Source organism: Thunnus thynnus, chromosome 20 (assembly GCF_963924715.1).
Source record: "Thunnus thynnus chromosome 20, fThuThy2.1, whole genome shotgun sequence".
NCBI lineage: Eukaryota > Metazoa > Chordata > Actinopteri > Scombriformes > Scombridae > Thunnus > Thunnus thynnus.
In genome coordinates, this window is record NC_089536.1 from 16,346,856 (window position 1) to 16,368,186 (window position 21,331).

Consider the following 21,331-nt stretch of genomic DNA (forward strand, 5'->3'; position numbering starts at 1 on the left):
TGAGAGATCTTAGCGTGTGTCAGTAGCTCAGCTTTATCTTTGGGGAACGCCCTCACACCAGGAGTGATGTCCGAATAAGGAAATGTGTGTCATGTAGCAGATGGATGTGACTACCCTCGTTGAGACCTGCTGATAGACATAACAGCAGAGCAGAGGAGAGAAACTGAGATAATATGTAACCAACCTGCACGCTGGTATTTGATGGGGGTCTTTTTTCTTCCTGAAAACAAATAATTTTAAAAATATTTGTATTAAACAAATATTCATAAAAAAAACCCACCATTTGTGCTTTGCCGAATAATGTATGTGTATTCGGGCACAACCCTAATATAAGCTTAGGATCTGTCTGATGAACCAAACTATAATTGGCCTTTCTCTCTCTCTCTCTTTCGTAAGGAGTTGACTTAACACAAGTGAGCCTCAGTATGTGTGCACACACACTCCAATGCATGCTCACACACTCACATATACACACACATTCACACATACGCCAAAACACACACCCCCTCATTACATTATTTTATTTATTTTATGTCTTTGCTTATTTTTGTGGATTACATGATTTTGGTATTTGCTTATAATGCATACTGAGGTGAGATTCCTTCTATAAGCCTCTAGGGGTTTTCTAAATCTCACCTGCACAATTTGCTTCTTCTCTGTTGTTGTTCTGTTTCTGCTGCTTTGTTTTACTGTGCAAATAAATAAATAAAATAAAAATAAAAAAGTCAGGACACAATGGACACAATGTCACTTATTCAGTTCTTTATTATTTTAAACTTTTGCATATTTAACATTCTGCATACATTCATACTAAACATAACCATATACATTTAATAAAAATATAGAATACATATAAATATAACAGTACAAACCAGAGAGTCAAAAAAACTGGAAGGTCAAAGATTAATCCATATCTGACTATACTTTGTTCCCTTTGAAATGCACTAAACTATATACTGCATTTAAGGAATATATCTAAAGTACACTGTACTATATGACATGGAAGACTAATGTTAACATAACTGTGCTTGTGTTGTCCAGTCATATTGTGTTTAAAGCTGTTACAGTTGTAGCTTTAATAAAACAGAGTTCAGCTCATGATCACTGATGTTAGCTATAATATGAGTCCTTTATTCCTCCTTCTTTAGGATCAAACAGTGGGACTGTGTCCCCATCCAGAAACCTGGAATCATTTTCTCTTTAAACGAACTCTTAATCTGCTGCAAACATTTAACTTCCTTTCCTCCTGTGCCCTCCTCTCCCTCCTTCACCTCCTCCACAGCATAGAAATTGAGGATACCGGCCGGTTGGTCAAGGTATATGCCCATTATAGAGGACTTAGGAATCCCTGTGATCTCAAAACTCTGGCCATTGTGCCAGGCATGATAACTTGAACCACTCCAGCCGAGACCCCAGGATTCCTCATTCTCTCCCAGGCCGCAAGATCCATCTCTGTTCCTCCTTCCTGCTCTTTCGTATGCGACTCCGACCACGACCCATCCTGAAAACTCCACTTCCCAGTAGCCTCGGAAGCCCAGGATGCCTTCCTTGCAAAGAACCTTGCGGAACGTGGATGGAAATGACAGGCTAATTTAGAGTTAATCGAACATAACCTGTGATTTATTACAGCTGCCACTGTGAAGAATTTAGAGCAGCCTCGCTTTCTCCCACTTGCAACGCCAAACCACTTGGCTTAGGATTTAAATAAACACAGGGGACAGACCTCTGGTCCATCATAGTGTTGCCTCTGTTTTACAGTCATATCAACCCCTTGCTGTGGCATGGTGATGACAAGTTTATGGCTCTATCATCTCATTTTTCAACATCTGTCTTGAGCACAGTGAATCAAAAGAAAGTCCATTTATATACTGTATATTCATTTGACATATGTACCTGTGGAGAATACTCATATCTTTCTGGTCTATCCAAGACGGGACACGTGAGCTCATCAGTCATACGGGCCACCTTACTACCACTCTCTGTTATCCACAGCCTCTTATTGGCTGTTTTGTCATCAAGGGAAAGGTTGATCCAGTCTGAAAAACAGGAATAAACTATTATTTAACAAACAAAAAAATCTAAAATGTTTTTGCACCAACTTGTGAAAGGATTAAAAAACAGGTAAAAAAATTGTTCCTACATTTGATGAGATCAGCTCTGCATTTGGGTTCAGGGATATTTGAGTCATAGGCTGGGGTCTTCTCTGAGGACACAAGTGACAGAACATCAGTCAAATCAAGAAAAGGTCAGGAGAGCCATAATTTAGGTGGATCTTCATATCCACATTTAAAAAACATTTAAAAATCAAACACTGCAGTCAAGCCTGTGATAAGGCGAGCGGCTTACCTGTGGGTGTGTTTCCAGCTTTGAGTTTTTTTGCTGCAAAAAAAAAAAGAACAGAAAAAACAAAAGTGTTTTTTCACCAGAGCAACCTGTATTTGGCTGTTCTAAACACTATAAGCAACAGTATGTGTAAGGTGTGTCTCAACAGGTGATGAAGTGAGGCGCGACAAAACAGTGTATACTTAGAAAACCATCTGCCTCTGTCAGATCATCCCATCAGCAACTGCATGCTTTCTGGAGCCAGAGGTTGATTCATGCCAGACGGTTGGAATTACCAAGACATCTCATATGCTGCAGCTTTGGCTTCAGTCACACTCGAGCAGAGAGCTCAAAAGACTTTATCAGATAGGACATGATTTGCTTCTACAAATCAGATAAGTGGGGGATGTAGAGCCAATATCTGTTTATTGATGTGAATAATGCTCAAGCAGAAGAGTTGGGGAAAGTCAAGTCAAAGTGACAAACTGCATTTTACTTTTGATCTCAAATAAAAAGAAGTTGTATTGCAAAAGAGTTTATGTGAAGTTATTAAGTTGTAATATATATAACTTACTCTTATAAACTTAACTTACAAGCAAAACATCGATTATCCATAAATTAATAATGTAGGGCAGCTGATTATAACACACATAGAAAATAATTAGAAGTCTGCCAGACATTAGGTTTCAAATTAAGCTTCATTATAAGTAACAATCTTTCTTTAAAGTAATGACCAATAAATTACAGCTACATAACAGGCATTGAGTTTTTGTTAAGGACGTCAAGGACGGAGATCAAGAAGAGGAGACACTTAATCCCCACAGCATTAAAATGTCAGCTTCCACTAATGTGTTTTATTTATATCAACAAGAAACACTTCCAGAAACAAGCTATCCGTTTCATTCACACATATAAATCATCTCGGAACATTCATGAACTCTTGGCAAACAGAAAAATGTGTAAAATTCATGAATTTCATGAAAATGACTTAAAGCACAGGTTCTGTATGGCATGTGTGAAGACAAAGAGTTCAAGGTGAGGCTGCTCTCTCTCGCTGCATGTAAATCTACTTGTCATCATTATCCACATTTTTCAAACTTAATGGTTATTTTTACACCATGCAGTATGCGTGTCACGTCTAAATGAGCTGATATTTATCTCTCTGTTGACTGGAGGCTGAGAGAGACCATGCAAGGATTTTAAGCCACATGTCTGGATATAGCACAAGGTGATGAAAATAACTGCTTTGTTTGGCCTCATTACAACATGACACCATACAAAACACTGTGGCAACCTGAACGGGGCTTGTTAGCCTGGCTGTAACAGGATTTGACTGAATGTTTTTGATTATTGGTGATTAACTCCTCGCTGCATCTGATTTGACTTCAAGTGTGTAAAGAAATACATTTTTTTTTATTGATACTACCGTCTGTTTCACGTAGGCAAGATGCTCTATTCCTATCATTAAAAAGTCAACATTTTTTCTGCAAATCTGTTTCAAACAACAGCAACAGCAACAGCAACGTAGTTGTACAAGTGTAGACCTTTGCAAGTTATGTTTTCCTGCTGTCTTCCCTTCTTGCTGTTGTCATGATAATACAGTCTGTAGAGGCTGACATCAATGAGTTCAGACTGGATTAGATTGAATACCCCAGCTACAATCCTACTGAATATCACCCATTTCCAAGACTGTTATTATGCTGTATACACACAGTATATCATGTTAAATACATACAGCATGTTAAACCTTTTTTAATGCAGATGATGTTGACACTTGTGGACCCTTGCTCCCAGGCTGGCTGTAAAACCATTATACGCCCCCTCATAACCACAAGCATGAAATCAGTTGCTGAAATATTGCGTTTTTGACACAGACATAAACTCTATTGACCCATTCACTCAGGATTCGCCTCAGAGGATAATAAAAAGCCTCAGTGTTGCAGACACAGGCTGAGGTTATTAAATCAGTGCATTTAAATCTTTGTTGATGATGATTTCTGTATTAAATGCAACAACTAATAAATGCGGCAATATTTTTAAGATCTAGATCTAGAAATTAGATAAATCTAGGAAAGTGTTAAATTCTATGTTCTGTATTTAAGCTTTAAACCAATTTGAAATTGTGTGAAAATAGGGAAAATTAAGTTCACCTTTACCTGACTTCTGGGCATCAGAAATGATTCTGGTGGTGGTGGGCATCTTGATACAGTGAGCCTGCCTTAGCCTGATGTCACTGGTCTCTCTGAGTGTGATCAGTTGCTGTTGGCTATACTGTGTGACAGCTTAATGCCACTCTTATATACCTTTAAACTAGGACAGAAGAAGTGAAAGAATCATAGCCAGTGGCGTGGATGTGTGTGTGAGATAAAATTTTCCAATAGGAAGGGTGGGTGGCAAGAGGCTTGTGATTGGAGCTGTGTATGCATGTTTTTCCTTAAAAAGGTTAGATGACTGCTCCGATGTCTGGAGGACACCACCTAGTACCCAGTAAAGCCTGCCCTCCCTCTCTACAGAACATCACTGATCTCATCACATTGCACACTGACAGCATTGATGATAGATAGGATGGTTGGTGTATGCAAACACACACACACATATGCATATGAATTCTGAGCTTGTAGCTGCAAATATTTCAATCTGTGCAGGAGATTGTCTGGTGTTAGACTTCAAGCAGTGTGAGGTCCAACAGGTGCAAATGAACAACATATTGAGAAAGTATGAACCCTATGTAACTGTATTCACGGTTTAAATGTGTGAAAAGAAAACATATAGGCTCTATATTACAGGAATGATGTGATACGATAACGTGTCAATATTTCTCTTGCTGCAACATTTATAAAGCCTGCATTTACCTCACTCTCCTATTCTTACATTGAGGAAATCAGAATGTGTTTACGAATGTACTGACATCCTGATTTGTGTCAGCCTTTCATTGACTGTATAAATATATTAAGTTAAATTAAGTGCATACATTTACGTTTTATTAGAAGTTTAACTTAATTATATAGAAACACGGTACAATAAAAACATTTTTCTTGTTTCATTAATCAAAAAACAAGAAATAAAACTTTTTAAATTATTGTTTTATTACTCAAGTGATCACAATCTCCATATACATACATTTTAAAAGAGAGTAATTTAAACATATTCCCTTAATTTGCATTTAAAAATAAATACATAAAAGAATAATTTATAGTACGTATTTGTTTACATACAATTTAGTGATAAAAAAGCATGGTACAAACAGGACATTAACATCATAATATTATATCAATTTATCTTTTAGCAAGCAAATTAAATACATAATATTAAAAAACCACGGATACCAATACACTGAAAAAGACACTGAAGGTCTACAACAAACAAAATCCAAGTACAGTACAGCACATTATAACCTAAATACCTGACTATGAGTCAGCTGATTTGGGGGGTTCCTCGGTTCATTGTGCCAGACTTAGCCATGCTCTTGACCTGCATTATCACATCAACCATTTACCATCACAAATGCTTTAATGCACATGACTTTGAGTAAAAAAAAAAACATCTCACTGATCATAAACCCTCTCTTCTGATATGCTCACCATTGTGGTGCAGCGTGTCTGAAGTGTTTACTGTTCCGGCATCCTGCCAAACCTCTAGTCAAGGCTGTCTCGTCCTTCTTGTGTTCCTGCCTGTCCAAGCAGATGACTGACAGGGGCACTGATTGCAGAGCAACTGACATACTAAACAGTACACGCTATAGTGTTGGAACTGTTCCAGACTGCCCAAAGGGCTTTATTGAAAATAAAGCAGAGGGAAGTGTGGATAACATAGTTTGCATGTGTACCTATCTGAGCTCCTCTAATTCTCCTCTCATAGAACGATCACAAACCAGAGGCACCCAGCTTTTATAACAGTGCTGACAGACAAGTGATCTCTGCCAAAATACTGAGCTGTTGAGGACACTCAAGGTCATGGCCTTTTTTTTTCTGTTGGCCTGAATATCTTGCATTAAGGTGGAAATATCTTTTTACTGGATGGGTTAAACAGATTTAAAAGTTTTAAGTGTAAGTAAAAATATCATCATATCAAATATCATAAATTTCAACCCCTTACTGTTCCAAAGACATCCCCCAAAGGATTCAAAATCTACCACAAATAAAGATCAGTTGCGTCATAAAAACTGCCTTTAAAGAATTATATCTGTGGTCTTCTTTAAGAGAGCACAATATTGATGAGCTCTACTCCAAATGAAACTCAGCCATGTCTCTCTTGTCTCCATCACCATCTCTAAAAGGTCTCAATGTGCAGTAAATCTATACTCATCTACTCTCACCTCGTGCCTCTGTTCTGTACAGGATGTCCTTAGCAGATATCAATGTCCAAGATGTGTGTATGTGTGATTTCGAAGAGATGACAGGGTAATTGTGAAAGCAAATTCAGAGCTACTCAGATAAATATGGGTCAACGGTTCAGGTGTTGGCACTGACGTGAGTATCCTGGTTTGGCAGGCGCTGTGGCACGCCCATTAGTGAGCTCATTATCTCTACATACCTTACCAAAATTTCTCTTAGGAAGCCCAGGGGGCCACCCAAAACCTTTAATAACCCTTTCTCGGGGGGTATATAAAGAAGCAGTTTGCATCATCGCAGCAGTACGCTGCTGACAGACAACAACATTCAAGAAACCTCAGTACAACCAGAAGCGTTAAAGATGCCAACCAGTGCTCCCAGTGCAAGAATCATGCTTGCGGACGGCAGAGCTGGTGAGTGAATTCCCTTTATAGCCTTCAGTAGATCACAGTATCAGATAATTAAGAAACTACAAAATCATCATTCAGGAGTTCAAATTGGTTGATTTTGACAGTTTTGTCTGAGCAGATTGTGCTTATTGTTAGTATGAAGGTTTCTTTGATTGAATCTAAAAGAAAGAAAAGTATCCAACAACCAGCAGTCATGCTTGTTTTAAATTTACAGGAAAAAAATCCAAAGATGTGGCTTCTCCTACAGGTGAGTTTTGAAAACCATAGAAAATATACTTTCACTGTTTTAAACTATTAACTTACTAAACTACCATCTATTGCTTGTTATCACCTTAAAATCACTCTCATATACCCACTTTAATGTGACTTTTCTCCTCACTCAGAAAAGATCCCAGACTACGAACCCAACATCCCTGAACCGACATGCAGAGCTGATCTTCTGAAATGTAAGAACAATTGTCTAGATTGGCTTCTATGATTGTGCCTTACTTTTTCCCCCCGTCTTTTAATCCTGCAGTTTCTGCGTGTCATAACCTGTAAATTTCCCCTCATCCAACAGACTGGATCAACCTTTCCCTGGATGAAAAGACAGCCAATAAGATGCTATGGATCACAGATGGTGGATCCAAGGTGTCACGCATGACTGATGATGTCACGTGTCCTGTCCTGGATAGACCAGAGAGATATGAGCATGTTCCTCAGGTATGTTTTTGAACTGTAATCACAAGTCTAGATGTTACCATACATTTCTAATGCTCAGCTGATTGTATCCTTTCACACTTTAAGGTGCTTTGCAAAGAAGGCATTTTGGGCTTCCGAGCTTACTGGGAAATAAAATATTCAGGATGGGTGGTCGTCGGAGTCACCAATGAAGGGGCAGGAAGAAGGGGAAGCGACGGACCCTGCGGGCTGGGAGAAAATGAACAGTCCTGGGCTCTTGGTTGGGGTGGATCCCACTACCAGCTGTGGTTCAATGGTATTAACACTGAAATCCGGGATATTCCTCAATACACCACCATTGGAGTGTATCTTGACCATCCAGCTGGTGTCATCAATTTTTATGCAATTGAAGAAGTGAAGGAGGAAGAGGGGGGCAAATACATGAAGAAGATCCGACTGCTTCAGCAATTTAAGAGCTCCTTCGAGGAGAAAATGATGCCGGGTTTCTGGGTGGGACAGAAGTCATCATGCGTGTTACTTAAGCAAGAGGAGTAAAGAATGTTCATTTTCCATTTCAATTATTCTTACATTTCCATTTGAATGTCATGTACGATACAAATATTTGAGGATAAATCAAGAGAAAAATGACATAGTACTTTTACGCAAAAACTATGTATATAGAAACAGATATTTATCAAGAAGCAGCTATTTGTGTAAGTGTGTAGGCATAACATGTGTTCATTGTGTCAAAATGTCAAATACTGTTTAGTGGTGTGATATATAAATATATATTTTTGTAGTATTGTGTATATTATAGTGCCATATTGTAGGTATATTCTGCACTTTTCATATCAAAAACATGATTTTATGTGACTTCATTAAAATAAAATACATATTGAAGTTTTACTCCCCTGCACTGAATACTATGAGTTCAAAAAGATTTGAAGACGTTGAACAGAAGTTAATACTTTAGTCACACAAGATGTCAACTGTCTTGCATTGTTCTCTTTAACAGTAAAGTTGATAAAGTAATAAAGGATATAAGATTAAATGTATCATTGTTATATCATTTTGAGTCCGTGCGCTGTACCATTCATTTCTAACTACTTCTGTTGTATACATTAATCATTTCAAAATTAAAACTGATTTTATTTGCACGCCTGTCAGAACCTAACTGCAATCAGTTTTATTCATATTTCACTTTTGTATACAGATAAATATGCATGCAAATCAGCACATGCACCTTGAAATTCAGGGTACTTCAACATCTGTAAACTTTCAACAGTGCTGAGAGAATTGGGAACTGCAGTTGCAACATCCCAAATATATCAAAAACCCATCACACTGAGAGTCTTAAATACTAGATCTGGCCTTTAGGAAGCTACAGTATTTAAGAAAAGAGGAGATATTTGCTTTAAAAGAAGCAGAAAGAGCTTCCTATTGATCAACAGTCAGTCTAGTTCTCATGCTAAATATATTTAAATGAGGACAAACAAACCTTTTTTTGCAGAGCTGCATTGCTTTGTGTTATCCCCAGGTGATAAGTCATGATGTATAAATATGAGCTTACAGCATAGGAACATTAATCCATCAATGTCAAGTGAAGCATTCACACTCAACCATACCTTCAGCTGCTCTGGATCTTTCATTCCTCACCTTGCCCTGTTAACACTGAGCAAGGGAGCCAGAGGATTAAGCTGGTGACATGAAAGCAGATCCTGGGAAGCAATAAACAGGATTGCATGTGAGCACACCAATGGGGCCAATAAGGGAGCACGGGTGGAGGAGAGGAGTTGAAGAAATATAGGCCAGCAGATTCATGACTAAACTCAGTGCTAACTTTATAACTTAATAACTTAATTACAAAGACTGACACTGAGTAAGTTTCTCTTAATATCAGATTGCTGAGAAAGATCAGTTGGCACAAAGCTTAAAGATTCAGTTGAGGTGAGGAGACAGAAGTAATAAGAGTAAATAATAATTGCAATATGCATACAAGAATATATATATTTTCCAGTACATTTGTTATTCAACACAACTGGGCAACACACTGGATGAGCAGGTAAGCTGTCTTAGTCAAAAGCACTTCCACAGGACACAAGACTGTAGATGTTACAACGTGTCATGATGGCAACCATCGTGAAGTTAAACTTGGTGCATTCTGCCGCAATTACATACATTAATATAATCAAATGCACATTAAAAGTAATTAAGAGTAGCAAACATGCAGTGCATACATTTGGACACACAACACAAAGAAGATTGAAGAAGACAGTTAACTGTCCAGACAAATTATTTTTATTTTCATCCTTGTACTCAAGTACAATTTCTGTGCTGTATGTCTTTTCAAAAATCATACTAGTGTTTATGATGTTTTATCACATCTTTTGAGCGTTTAGAAAAAAAAATGTAACCGATTGGAAGGTTCAGTTTAAGCATAAGCTTTAAAGCATTTTCATATTTTACAAAACAGAGAAAATAGTAGAAAATAATATTTTTCCCAATACCATGATTCATAATGTGACTTCCTTAAAAAAATGTCATCTATTTACTTATTGCTGGTTGCAGGACTGAGAATGCAAGTTGAGAGCCCCTTCTCCAACAGTGTTTTCTGAGCTACACTCATCCTCTGAGTGAGAAAACTTTGCTTTTGTCTCCCCTCAGTGACTGTCATCAGTATGACAATGTTTTCCCTCTGGCAGCAAACCTGGAACCCCTAAAAACTGAGTTTCCTCTCTGGAACAAAGACAAGCCAGGACTCATTTTAATAAAAAAAATTTAATAATCTTCTTTGACACATAACAGATGCTTCTTATTTTGATGTTGTGTCCATGGCTTCCCAAGTTTCAACTGACTTTACTGAGTTAAACAGTGCCCCTCTGTATTGTAATGGCTGTTTGTGTGGTGTTACGATCCCTCCCTTTCTGCCTGTAGTGGTTTGATTGGCCACAGTCAGGGTGGGTTGTTAAGATAATGCAGTGACACCTGGGTAGGCCCCACCAAAGCTATAAATACCAGTCTGATCTCATTGTCTTGCTCTCTCTCGCTCCCCCTTCCCATCTCTCCTGCTTTTGGCAATTTTTTTCCTGCATCCAACAGTAGCATACACACCTCACTCATCCACACATTCCATTCACCACTGATGCAGTTACTCTCCACACCTCATGTCTTTTTGTAAATAGTCATGCTGTTTTATTTTCTAATAAAACAACCAATTGGCACTTTAACTTGACTTGTCTCCCTTCTTTGTCACATGCATTGAGCCGGTTTCTGACAAGTGGGGGCTCGTCTGACCAATACTAGGAGTAAATTAGCTTGAGCGTTATTTAGCCTGTACTGGTAAATTGACTAGGCTGGTGTGTCGCTACCTCCTGTGGCAGACATGATGGCTACCTTTTTGATTTGTCTGGTAGGAGTGTAGACTGATTCATTGTTTGGACATAACCGTAAGTGGGGCTGTTTTTTGGTTATTCACCAACCATTTTGGGAGGGTAAATGTCAGGTTGCTGTTAGTGCCAGCTAGGTTGTAGGTTTGGTATTTGCTCTCCTTTTTGTTTTGTAAGTTGTGTACTTGATTGGACTTGACTGGGGCTTTGTGTGGGCCCTACCTGGGTATTTTGTTGTCCGTCTGAGCAAGAGTACCTCTTCCCCTGTTAGGCTTAGTGGTGGGTCCCCCTATGGGACTCATAGTGTCTACTTTAGATTGGTCTGAGTGCACTTGACAATCAATCTCACCAAATGTGAGTTTGCCACTGTGACCTACTATGGGAAGGTGATGGGTCAAGGCCAAGTTCGCCCAGGGCAGGCCAAAGTTATGGCTGCGCAACAGTTCCCTCCACCCACAACCAAGAAAGAGCTGATGTGTTTCCTAGGAATGGTATGCTACTACCGCAGTTTTTGTAAGATCTTGTCATCTGTGGTTGCACCGACTGACCTGCTAAGAGCCAAAGCCAAGTATATTTGGTATCCACATTGTCAGGATGCATTTCAGTGTAAAAGCATTGCTGTGTTCAGCTACAATGTTGGCAGCACCATGATTAGATCAGCCCTTTAAACTTCACATAGATGCCAGCTATGTGGGTGCTGGTGCTGTTGCAGGATAATGCAGAGGGGGTAGACTGCCCTGTGGGTTTCTTCTCCTGAAAATTTAACAGGCACCAGTACAATTGCTCAGTAATCGAAAAGGAGGCCTTGGCGCTTGTTTGGGATCTGCAGCATTTCAATGTCTGTTGGCTCTGGGGTATCTTCACTGATTGTCCTCACTGACCACAATCCTGCCTAAATTAAAACGTTGGTGTTAATAACAATTGTGTAATACTAGGTTCTCAGCAGAACCCCGTTCTTATGGAGGGGGGTGTTACTTTTCTGCCTGCAGTGGTTGTTTGGCCACTTCCTGCAGGAGCTGGCAGTCAGGGTGGGTTGTTAAGGTAATGCAGTGACACCTGGGTAGGCCCCACCAAGGCTATAAATACCAGTCTGATCTCATTGTCTCTCTCCTCTAGACTCCACATCTCCTCTGGTTTTGAGTTTGTTTTGGCTTTTTTTCCTGCATTCAACAGTAGCACACACACCTCACTCATCCACACATTCCATTCACTACTGATGCAATTATTCTCCACACCTTGTGCCTTTTGTAAATAGTTATGTTGTTTTTATTTTCCAATAAAATGAACAATTGTCCCCTCTTTGTCACATGCATTTGTGACAGTGGTCAAAAATGAAATAAATGCAGTGCATTCGGAAAGTATTCAGACGCCTTCATTTTTTTCACATTGTGTTATGTTGCAGCCTTATGCTAAAATCATTTGAATTCATTTTTTTCCAGACTCAATACCCCATAACGACAAAGTGAAAACAGGATTTTATACATTTTTGCAAATTTATTAAAAAGGAAAAACTGATATCACATTGATATAAGTATTCAGACCCTTTACTCAGTACTTAGTTGAAGCACCTTTGGCAGCGATTACAGCCTTGAGTCTTCTTGGGTATGATGCGACAAGCTTTGCAAACCCGGATTTGGGGATTTTCTGCCCCACCTGCAAATCTGAGTGGACAGGTCTCTGGAAGTTTCTCCTATCTCTGCAGATCCTCTTAAGCTCTGTCAGGGTGGATGGGGAGGTCAGTGGACAGCCATTTTCAGGTCTCTCCAAAGATGTTTGATTGGGTTCAAGTCAGGGCTCTGGCTGGGCTGCTCAAGGACATTCAGAGATATCCCTAAACCACTCCTCCATTGTCTTGGCTGTGTGCTTAGGGTCACTGTCCTGTTGGAAGGTCAACCTTTGGCCCAGCCTGAGGTCCTGAGCACTCTGGGCCAAGTTTTCATCAAGCTCTGTTCAGCTTTCCCTCAACCCTGATCAGTCCCCCAGTCCCCCACAGAATGATGCTGTCACCACCATGCTTCACTGTTGGGATCAGATGATGGTATTGGGCAGGTGATGAGCGGTGCCTGGTTTCCTCCGGACATGACACTTAGAATTGCAGCCAAACAGTTCAATCTTGGTTTCATCAGATCCGAGAATCTTGTTTCTCACAGTCTGAGAGTCCTTTAGGTGCTTTTATACAAACTTCAAGCAAGTTTTCCTGTGTCTTTCACTGAGAGGAGACTACCGTCTGGATACTCTGCCATAAAGCCCAGATTGGTGGAGTGTTGCAGTGATGGCTGTCCTTCTGGAAGTTTCTCCCATCTCCACACAGGATCTCTGGAGCTGAGCCAGAGTGACCATCGGGTTCTTGGTCACTCTGGCTTACCAATGCCCTTCTCCCCCAATTGCTCAGCTTGGCCAGGTGGCCAGCACTGGGGAGAGCCCTGGTTGTTCCAAACTTCTTCCATTTAAGAATTATGGAGGCCACTGGGAACCTTCAATGAGAATTTTTTGTAGCCTCCCTCAGATCTGTGCCTTGACACAATCCTGTCTATGAGCTCTGCAGGAAGTTCTTTTGACCTCATGGCTTGATTTTTGTTCTGATATGCATTGTCAGCTGTGAGACTCTATATAGACAGGTGTGTTCATTTCCAAATCATGCCCAAAAACTTGAATTTATGACAGGTGGAATCCAATCAAGGTGTAGAAACATCTCAAAGATGATCCAGAGAAAAGGCACTTGAGCTAAATTTCAAGTGTCATAGCAAAGGGTCTGGATACTTATTTCAATGTAATATTTCAGTTTTTTCTTTTCAATTAATTTGCAAAAAATTCTAAAATTGTTTTTGCTTTGTCATTATGGGGTATTGAGTGTAGATTGATGAGGGAAAAATGAATTTAAATGATTTTAGCATAAGGCTGCAACATAACAATCTGTGAAAAAGGGGTCTGAATACTTCCTGAATGCACTTTATGTGGTCACTGTTATTAGTCTACAAATCTAAGAATGGACAGGTCTCTGGAAAAAGAAACTCTGGAGTGAAGCCTATCACACTCTGGCCACAATAAATAATTGAAAGTTAGCTACATCATTTAGATGAGCTGATATTATTATTATTATTATTATTATTATTATTATTATTATTATTATTCAATGTTTACTGTGTTTTTGTGAGAGTAGTCAGTTATGTAGCAGTGGTGGAGTGATGAGATGAGTTCTGTGTGCTAACAGAATAAGTATGCAACAAGCGCAGTGGGACATTATGATATGATATATTATGTGTCCGCATGTTTTCTGTGTGTATGCAACTTCTCGCTTGGCCCTCGTAGTTGTTGATGTTACGGAGGTCATATTTTGCACTGTGAGATGTTTGCCTGCACACTGAAGCTGTTGTGTTGTTGCTGCTGTAAACAGAGTTGCAGGGACAGAGTATAACCAGGCTTTGAATAATTTGGAATGTCTCCAGTTATCAATTATTGGTTGTTTAGTCACCTGTTGTGTGCAATTTGTAAATGAACCTGTGCAGAAAATCTGCTAATTGTTTGTGAAAATTTATTCGTTCTTGTTTTGTTTTTATGATGTGCTGTATAATCAGTGATTAGCTTCATTATGTAACTAGAATACTATAGCCCGTGCAAGGTATTTCTGTATTCCAAGCATATGGATGAGAATGTGTAAGTCATGTATGTGATACATGCATCAATACTTTTTGATGTGAAGATAAACTTTTATTTAAGTGAATGGTTTTAGAATTCAACCTTTTCAGTATTGAGGTACTGTTGTGTTCATGTATCGGAGTCCATTAAATACTTGTAGTACTTTTGTATGCTAAAAAGATACATAAGAAATATGTGTAAGTTTGTGATACTATATGTGCATTATTTCTTTTTGATGAGAACATAAACTGATTGTCTAAAGTGTTCTTTGAATGTTGTGTGGTCATGCCACAATGGAAAAGCACAAATCTGAATTTGGTGACTTTGTTGTTAAATTGGCACATTATTTCTTTAGATGAGCTGTCTGACTTGGCTTCTGAACCTCTGAACACATCTAAAATTAGTGTTATAGTTTCAGAATTGGAAAGTGTTGCCAAGGAAATTTACATAATGTGCTATTGAAGTGAAACTTTGTCTGTTCTTGTGTGGATTGTAGTGTAAACTAAATCCTCCTGTAGATCAACAAACTGTCACTAATAATTATGTGAATATATATATAACCATTTTTGTCTGATATTTAGTATATTTGTGTTTGCATTTTCCTCAAGTTAAATGGAACTTAATAATGCTATATTTCCACAAGATGGTGCCATGGCATCATATATTAGGTAAGGATGACTTGGGGACTGCAGTAACTTTGCTTGCTTATTTCAACCTTGAATTTCTTTGACATTATGTGTGAATAATGGAATTGATTGTAGTATTTTCTTTGATATTAGAATACATGGCACATCAGAACAAAATTGATCACAATTACACTTCTTTAAAATTTTTATTTTTTCTCATCTTAAAAAAATATACAAATAATTGTCTTTATTGAAATCTTGATGCACAGGCTTGACAAAAAATGGTAAGTTAATTGAAAACTGGAATTACATTTAAATGAAGATAAAAAATTGAGTGCTATTTTAAATCTTTATAACACTCACATGCTCCAGATGACTGACTGACTGGTCTGATGTTGTAAAGATATCTGTATCAATTATAAACACAAAAGTGCAATTAGAAAATCTTAAATTAATGAGGTGGAATTTCTCTCTAAAGCATTTAAGTGACACCACACAATAAAACAAAAAATAAAACCAGACTTGAAGCACAGAAAAAGAACATTATAAAAGCAATAGACATTAATATACAAATCAACCTGATATACCTATATTGCTCACCAGACAGTGAAATAATTGGTCGGTCTTTAATGCAAAGTGACAAGCTGTTGCAGTAGATGGACAAACACTGCTGCTAAATTTTATATTTAAATTAAGCCTTCTAATTGCAGAAGGAATAATTGATACTGGTCCTTCAGCCCTGAAGCTTATCCAGAGAGTATCAGTTCCTCCGTAAGTCAAAAAGATGTTCGTCTTTCAACACATGACCCTTACAGATTTCAGTTATTTGTGTGTGAGCAGTAATCATACTTGGGTTGCTCACAAAGCTCCCTACGACAAGTGCAATATGCACAGCTAAGGCAATAAAATCTGGTAAAACAAGGTCAAAGTTTTAGCAGATGTTAAAAGATTTTATTTTCTGTTGGGAAAGCAGAAACTACTACACTGTGACTGTCTCTGAAGTTTTAGCAAAAGTCCCCACATATTTATAGTTGCCCTCCAATTCAATTCCCTTATCAGACTGTAGAGTGGATTTGGAAGCAGGCTGTAAAATTTATTGCACCATGACACAAAGTCACAAAAACCATGGCCAAGTCTCCTTCTGGAAGAGAATATGAAAATTCAAGATCATCTGCAAACTTGATAAAATGTCTGTCTTAATATTGGCTACAGCAGCCATGAATATGGATGGTAAAGGAGTGGGGAATTATATACAACCCAGCAGAGAGCAGATGAAAAGAGTGACCCAGAGCTCCAACATCTGTCACTTAAAACATCCACAAAACAGCCTACAGTGTCTTGATCAAACTCAAAAAAATGTGAAAGGAAAGATTTATGGTAAGAAAGTGAAGAAAACTTAACAAGACTAATGAGAAGCAATGTAAGTGAAGCATCACCAATATCCCAATGCAGTATGTGTACTGTATATTTGCCACCTTCTCCTTTTCCTTTCCTTCTCTAATGGTTGTGTCCCTGATTATTTTAAAACTGCTTCCAACTGTCTGCACCCACTGTCGGGGAAAAAAACTGGGCTGGATCCCTCCCTCCCTTCAAAACTATAGACCAATTTCAAAGTTACCTTTTTATGTCAAAAATTTTAGTTTCAATCTGGTTTCTGGAAGTGTCACAGCACTGAGACTGCCCTGCTCAAGGTTACCAACAACCTTTTAATGGCTGCTGATGATGGCATGTGTTCAGTCCTTGTGCTCCTGGACCTTAGTGCAGCCTTTGACATGATTGATCACAGCATCCTGTTAGACAGACTGAGGCACTGGGTGAGGATATCTGGTACAGCTTTAAAATGGTTTTCATCTTACCTGTCGAATAGGAGGTTCTTTGTCTCTGTGAACAACTATTTATATAATTTAATATTATTATATTCATCTTATTCTGTTGAGTATGGTGTGCCTCAGGGGTCAGTTTTGGGACCAGTTTTATTTTCCTTATACATGTTTCCCCTTGGGCACATTATTCATAGAGATAGTGTCTCTTTTCATTGTTATGCTGATGATATGCAGATGTACCTGCCCGTTAGATCCACAGACCCTGGAGTGCTGAGTTCACTTAACGACTGCCTTTGTGATATCAAAAACTGGATGTCAAAGAGTTTCCTTCAGCTGAACTCAAACAAAACAGAGATCCTTGTCATTGGGTCCCAGCACATGTCAAAACAAAGTCTGCCATCTGCTGGATCCCTATTAGATCATATTAAGCCTGTTGCAAGGAATCTTGGCATCTGGTTTGTAAGTAATTTAAGTTTTGAGCAGCACACCACAAAGCTTGTGCAATCATGCGTTTATCATATTTCAAAATTATGATCTATTTTAACTTTTAAAGACACAAATACCATTTTACAAGCCTTCATCTCATCACACTTGAATTGTTGCAACAGCCTTTTTACTTGCCTGAACCATAAATCTATTGATTGACTCCAGACTGCCACGAACTCAGCTGCCAGGCTTTTAACCAGAACTGAGAGATGTGATCACATCACTCTTGTTTAAACCTCTTTACACTGGCTCCAAGTATATTTTAGACTTTAAGATCTTACTGATTACTTTCAAGGCTCTTAGTACTGTACGCGCCAGTACGTACTTTGAGATCCATGGGCAGAGGTCTTTTGTCTGTTCCAGAAAACAAAAAACTAAAGGGGACAGAGCGTTTGCAGTCAGGGCCCTGAGGCTCTGGAACAATCTGCCTGAGGAAATCAGGTCTGCTGAGTCAGTGATCTCTTTTATTGTAAGTCCCTTCTTAAAACACACTTTTATTGGAGAGCCTTTCCTGATTTTCCTTGAGATTTAATTTTCTTTGAACTGTCTTTTATTTCCTTTAAAAAATGTTTTTCTATTCTTGCTTTTTCATACACTAAATTGTTTTTTATACACCAAGTTGTTTTTATGTTCTTTTTAAAATCGGATGGTTTTATGACTTGTCTGTTTTATGTTGCTGACTTTGTGAAGCGCTTTATAACATGGATTTTGAAAAGTGCTCTATAAATAAAGATTATACAGGCCTAAAATGGTCATTTTAGCATTCCTTTTGAAAATACTACAGTTAGATTCCCTTCCATGCAAAGAACATTTTAAGTTAAATTCAATTTAAATGTGTACAAGCGTATACTCCATTAAACCGTGTCTTCCCACATTCTGGACTAATCACTGACTAATCACATTAGATACACAGGATGCTGACTGGGGAAGAGTTATTTTCATGTTGCCAATGAATCTTCATTTCACAACCATTTAAAATATTTTTTTCTGCAGCTAAACTACTCAAAGTATTCGCTGAGAAACTTAATATTCACTCTGCCCTTCCCCATCTGTCTCTCTTTCTATGCCTACACACACATCATGCCGTGCATGCATGCACACACACACTTCCTCTCTTTACCATGCTCTAAACCTTCAAGTGATTCCATTTTCTGAACCAGAGGCATTAAATTTGTGTCTGTCTACATGTGATTTATATATTTTATTGTTTATCACTTCACTGCATTGTCCCTTTCACTGTGCACTCAACTATAACTGCAGTACTGTTTCAGAAGGTTTTATTCTAGATCTGGGAAAAACTTTGTCATGGACAGCAACGCATGAAAGGAACTGTTCGACATTTTGGGAAATACTTTTATTTGCCTTCTTGCTGAGAGTGAGAAAAGGCGATCAGTAACATTCTTTTCACTGTATCAAGTGGGAACAACCATGGCTTGAGGCTGAAGGCAATGTGAAAGTACTTTAAAGTGCAATGCCATAGATGGCTGCTAGATGTTGGCTTCAAAAAATCCCTGGCTCCAATTGACTTCCATTCAATAATCCTTTCGTAAGTGGTGGTTGTTTTGGAAAGTATTTCTTCATTGATAAGATTTGAAGACTTATAGGCTTTAGTGTCTGCCATGTGGGCATTGATTGACAGCTATGATTAACAGTTTGCTCGACTGCTGCTCTCCGTGGCTCTGGGATTATTGGCGCAATATTTCGGTAAATTTAATGTTACTTGATTGCGATACCTACTCTGTTAACACAATTTAGTTCAAGTACCTAACTTAGTATGTTAGCCCAAGTGTGCGCTGCTTGGTATTCCCAGTAAGCTAATGTTCGCTCCAGTTCGCGGTAGCGGGGCGTGTTTCCAGAGTGCCAAAGGCAACACGCCGCATTCCTTATTTGGAAGGTCCTGGCTCCAAACTGAAAAGATGACACCAGTCATATGCTGCAACTCTGGGTTTTAAACTGTCTGAAATGCAAACCAATGGGGGACGTCACACCTTGCTATGCCAAGGCTCCCTAGCCAGGAGGCAATTAGCTTAGCTTAGCATACAGACTGAAGGCAAGGGGAAACAGATAGCCTTGCTGTGTCCAATGTTCAAAAATATGCTTACAACACTTCTGAAGCTTACTAATTAACACGCTGTATATGTCCTTGTCATTTTTACGTTTCTGTCTGTGAGCATTTATGCTAAGCTAAGCTAATCACTGCTTGCCTCTTGCTCCATCATGGTGTGATATCAACTTTCTCATTCTCAGCAAGTAAGTAAATAAGAGTAATTTCCAAAAAAGGCAACTAGTTCTTTGGTGTTTTACAATATATTCTTGTGTCTATGGCACTAGCATAGTAGACTACTAATGGCTGGCCTGAAGGTGTGAAATGACCTGTGATGTTCCTACTGCATGATTATAATAAGTCAACATCCTTCTTCTTAGCGACATTCCAACCACTTCGACTATAGATACAACCAACTGGTGGTCTCTGTAGACTGGCATGTTTGGCACCTTTCACAGATTTACACTTTGACCCCAGCAGCAGGAGACTTGTCTCCACAGTGGCTCTGGCAGTAGATGCATGCATTTCTGATGAATGAAGGCTGAGATGACGACAAGTAATGAAGACATGCCTAGGACTTGAATCTTGACCGTGACATGCCAGCGAATGGGCGGCAAGAACTGCTGCATGGGGAAAGATTATAAAAGCTCACTGTTACTGGCTGTGGCCAGCTAAGTCTGGCTCTCGACGTCTTTATGCTACAAATAGGAACTTAGAAGCTTCAAGTTCAAGTTCATCAAGGGGACCATTTGGGGAAACGAAGCAGCAGTGGTGGAATGTAACTAAATACATTTCACTTGAGAGCTTTCTTTTTGTTACTTCACTACAGCTGCTTGACATCTAGTTCCTTTGCTGATTAACAATTTACATGCAAAACACATGATCAGCTTATAAAATAGGAGACATTGTAACAGATTCAACTACCCAAAAAGTATATAATGTGGTCAAAATTAGTTTCTGCTTGACCAGCTACAACAGTAAAATGCTACTTCAACATGAATGGATCAATAACATAATGCAATAGTATAATATATAACAACATAACAATCACAAGGGCCATACTGTACAGAATGTCCACCTAACAAATACACTTACGTTTGGTATTTTAAATACATTTTGCTGATAATACTTCTGTACATTTACTTAAATAACATTTTGAATGCAGGATTTTTACACTCTTGTATTGACAAATGCACCACTGCCAATAAGTATCATCATCATCTGTACTCTTTGAATAAATGTAACATTGTATGGAATCATGCTTAGTTACATCATGCTATGCGCCATCAGTTTAACAGATTCCTCAGTAAAATAATGGATGCAAATAATATGAAATGTTTGTTTCTGTCTAATAAACAGATAAAGCAGATCACATGATGTCAGATGTGTTCAAATATTAACAACAGAAAATGAACTTTAAATATTTTGTTGTTTGTGTCTTCATTTCTAGGATTCACCTCTACAGTCACCATAGTGTATCTGTTGTATCAAGTGAAGTTTACTAAAAGAAACCACAAAAGTTATATGCATGTGCAGTATGCTATGTGCAAATACTTGTTGATCCTGCTCTTAACGTGAGTGTTGGAGGTGATGAGCAAAAGATTAGT

General features: G+C 38.5%; 2 protein-coding genes across 2 annotated transcripts; one reads left to right on the plus strand and one right to left on the minus strand.

The window, feature by feature from the left end:
- Window positions 1–782: 782 nt before the first annotated feature.
- LOC137172453 (stonustoxin subunit beta-like) lies at window positions 783–4,630 on the minus strand. The gene is made up of 5 exons (XM_067576874.1): window positions 4,479–4,630; window positions 2,347–2,379; window positions 2,141–2,203; window positions 1,894–2,036; window positions 783–1,559 (listed from the first exon to the last, which is right to left on the minus strand). The coding sequence occupies exons 1-5, from the start codon at window positions 4,519–4,521 to the stop codon at window positions 1,131–1,133; spliced, it is 711 nt and encodes a 236-aa protein (XP_067432975.1). The 5' UTR covers window positions 4,522–4,630; the 3' UTR covers window positions 783–1,130.
- Window positions 4,631–6,974: 2,344 nt separating this feature from the next.
- LOC137172366 (tripartite motif-containing protein 16-like protein) lies at window positions 6,975–8,804 on the plus strand. The gene is made up of 5 exons (XM_067576754.1): window positions 6,975–7,066; window positions 7,278–7,310; window positions 7,447–7,509; window positions 7,623–7,765; window positions 7,850–8,804. The coding sequence occupies exons 1-5, from the start codon at window positions 7,015–7,017 to the stop codon at window positions 8,276–8,278; spliced, it is 720 nt and encodes a 239-aa protein (XP_067432855.1). The 5' UTR covers window positions 6,975–7,014; the 3' UTR covers window positions 8,279–8,804.
- Window positions 8,805–21,331: the final 12,527 nt, after the last annotated feature.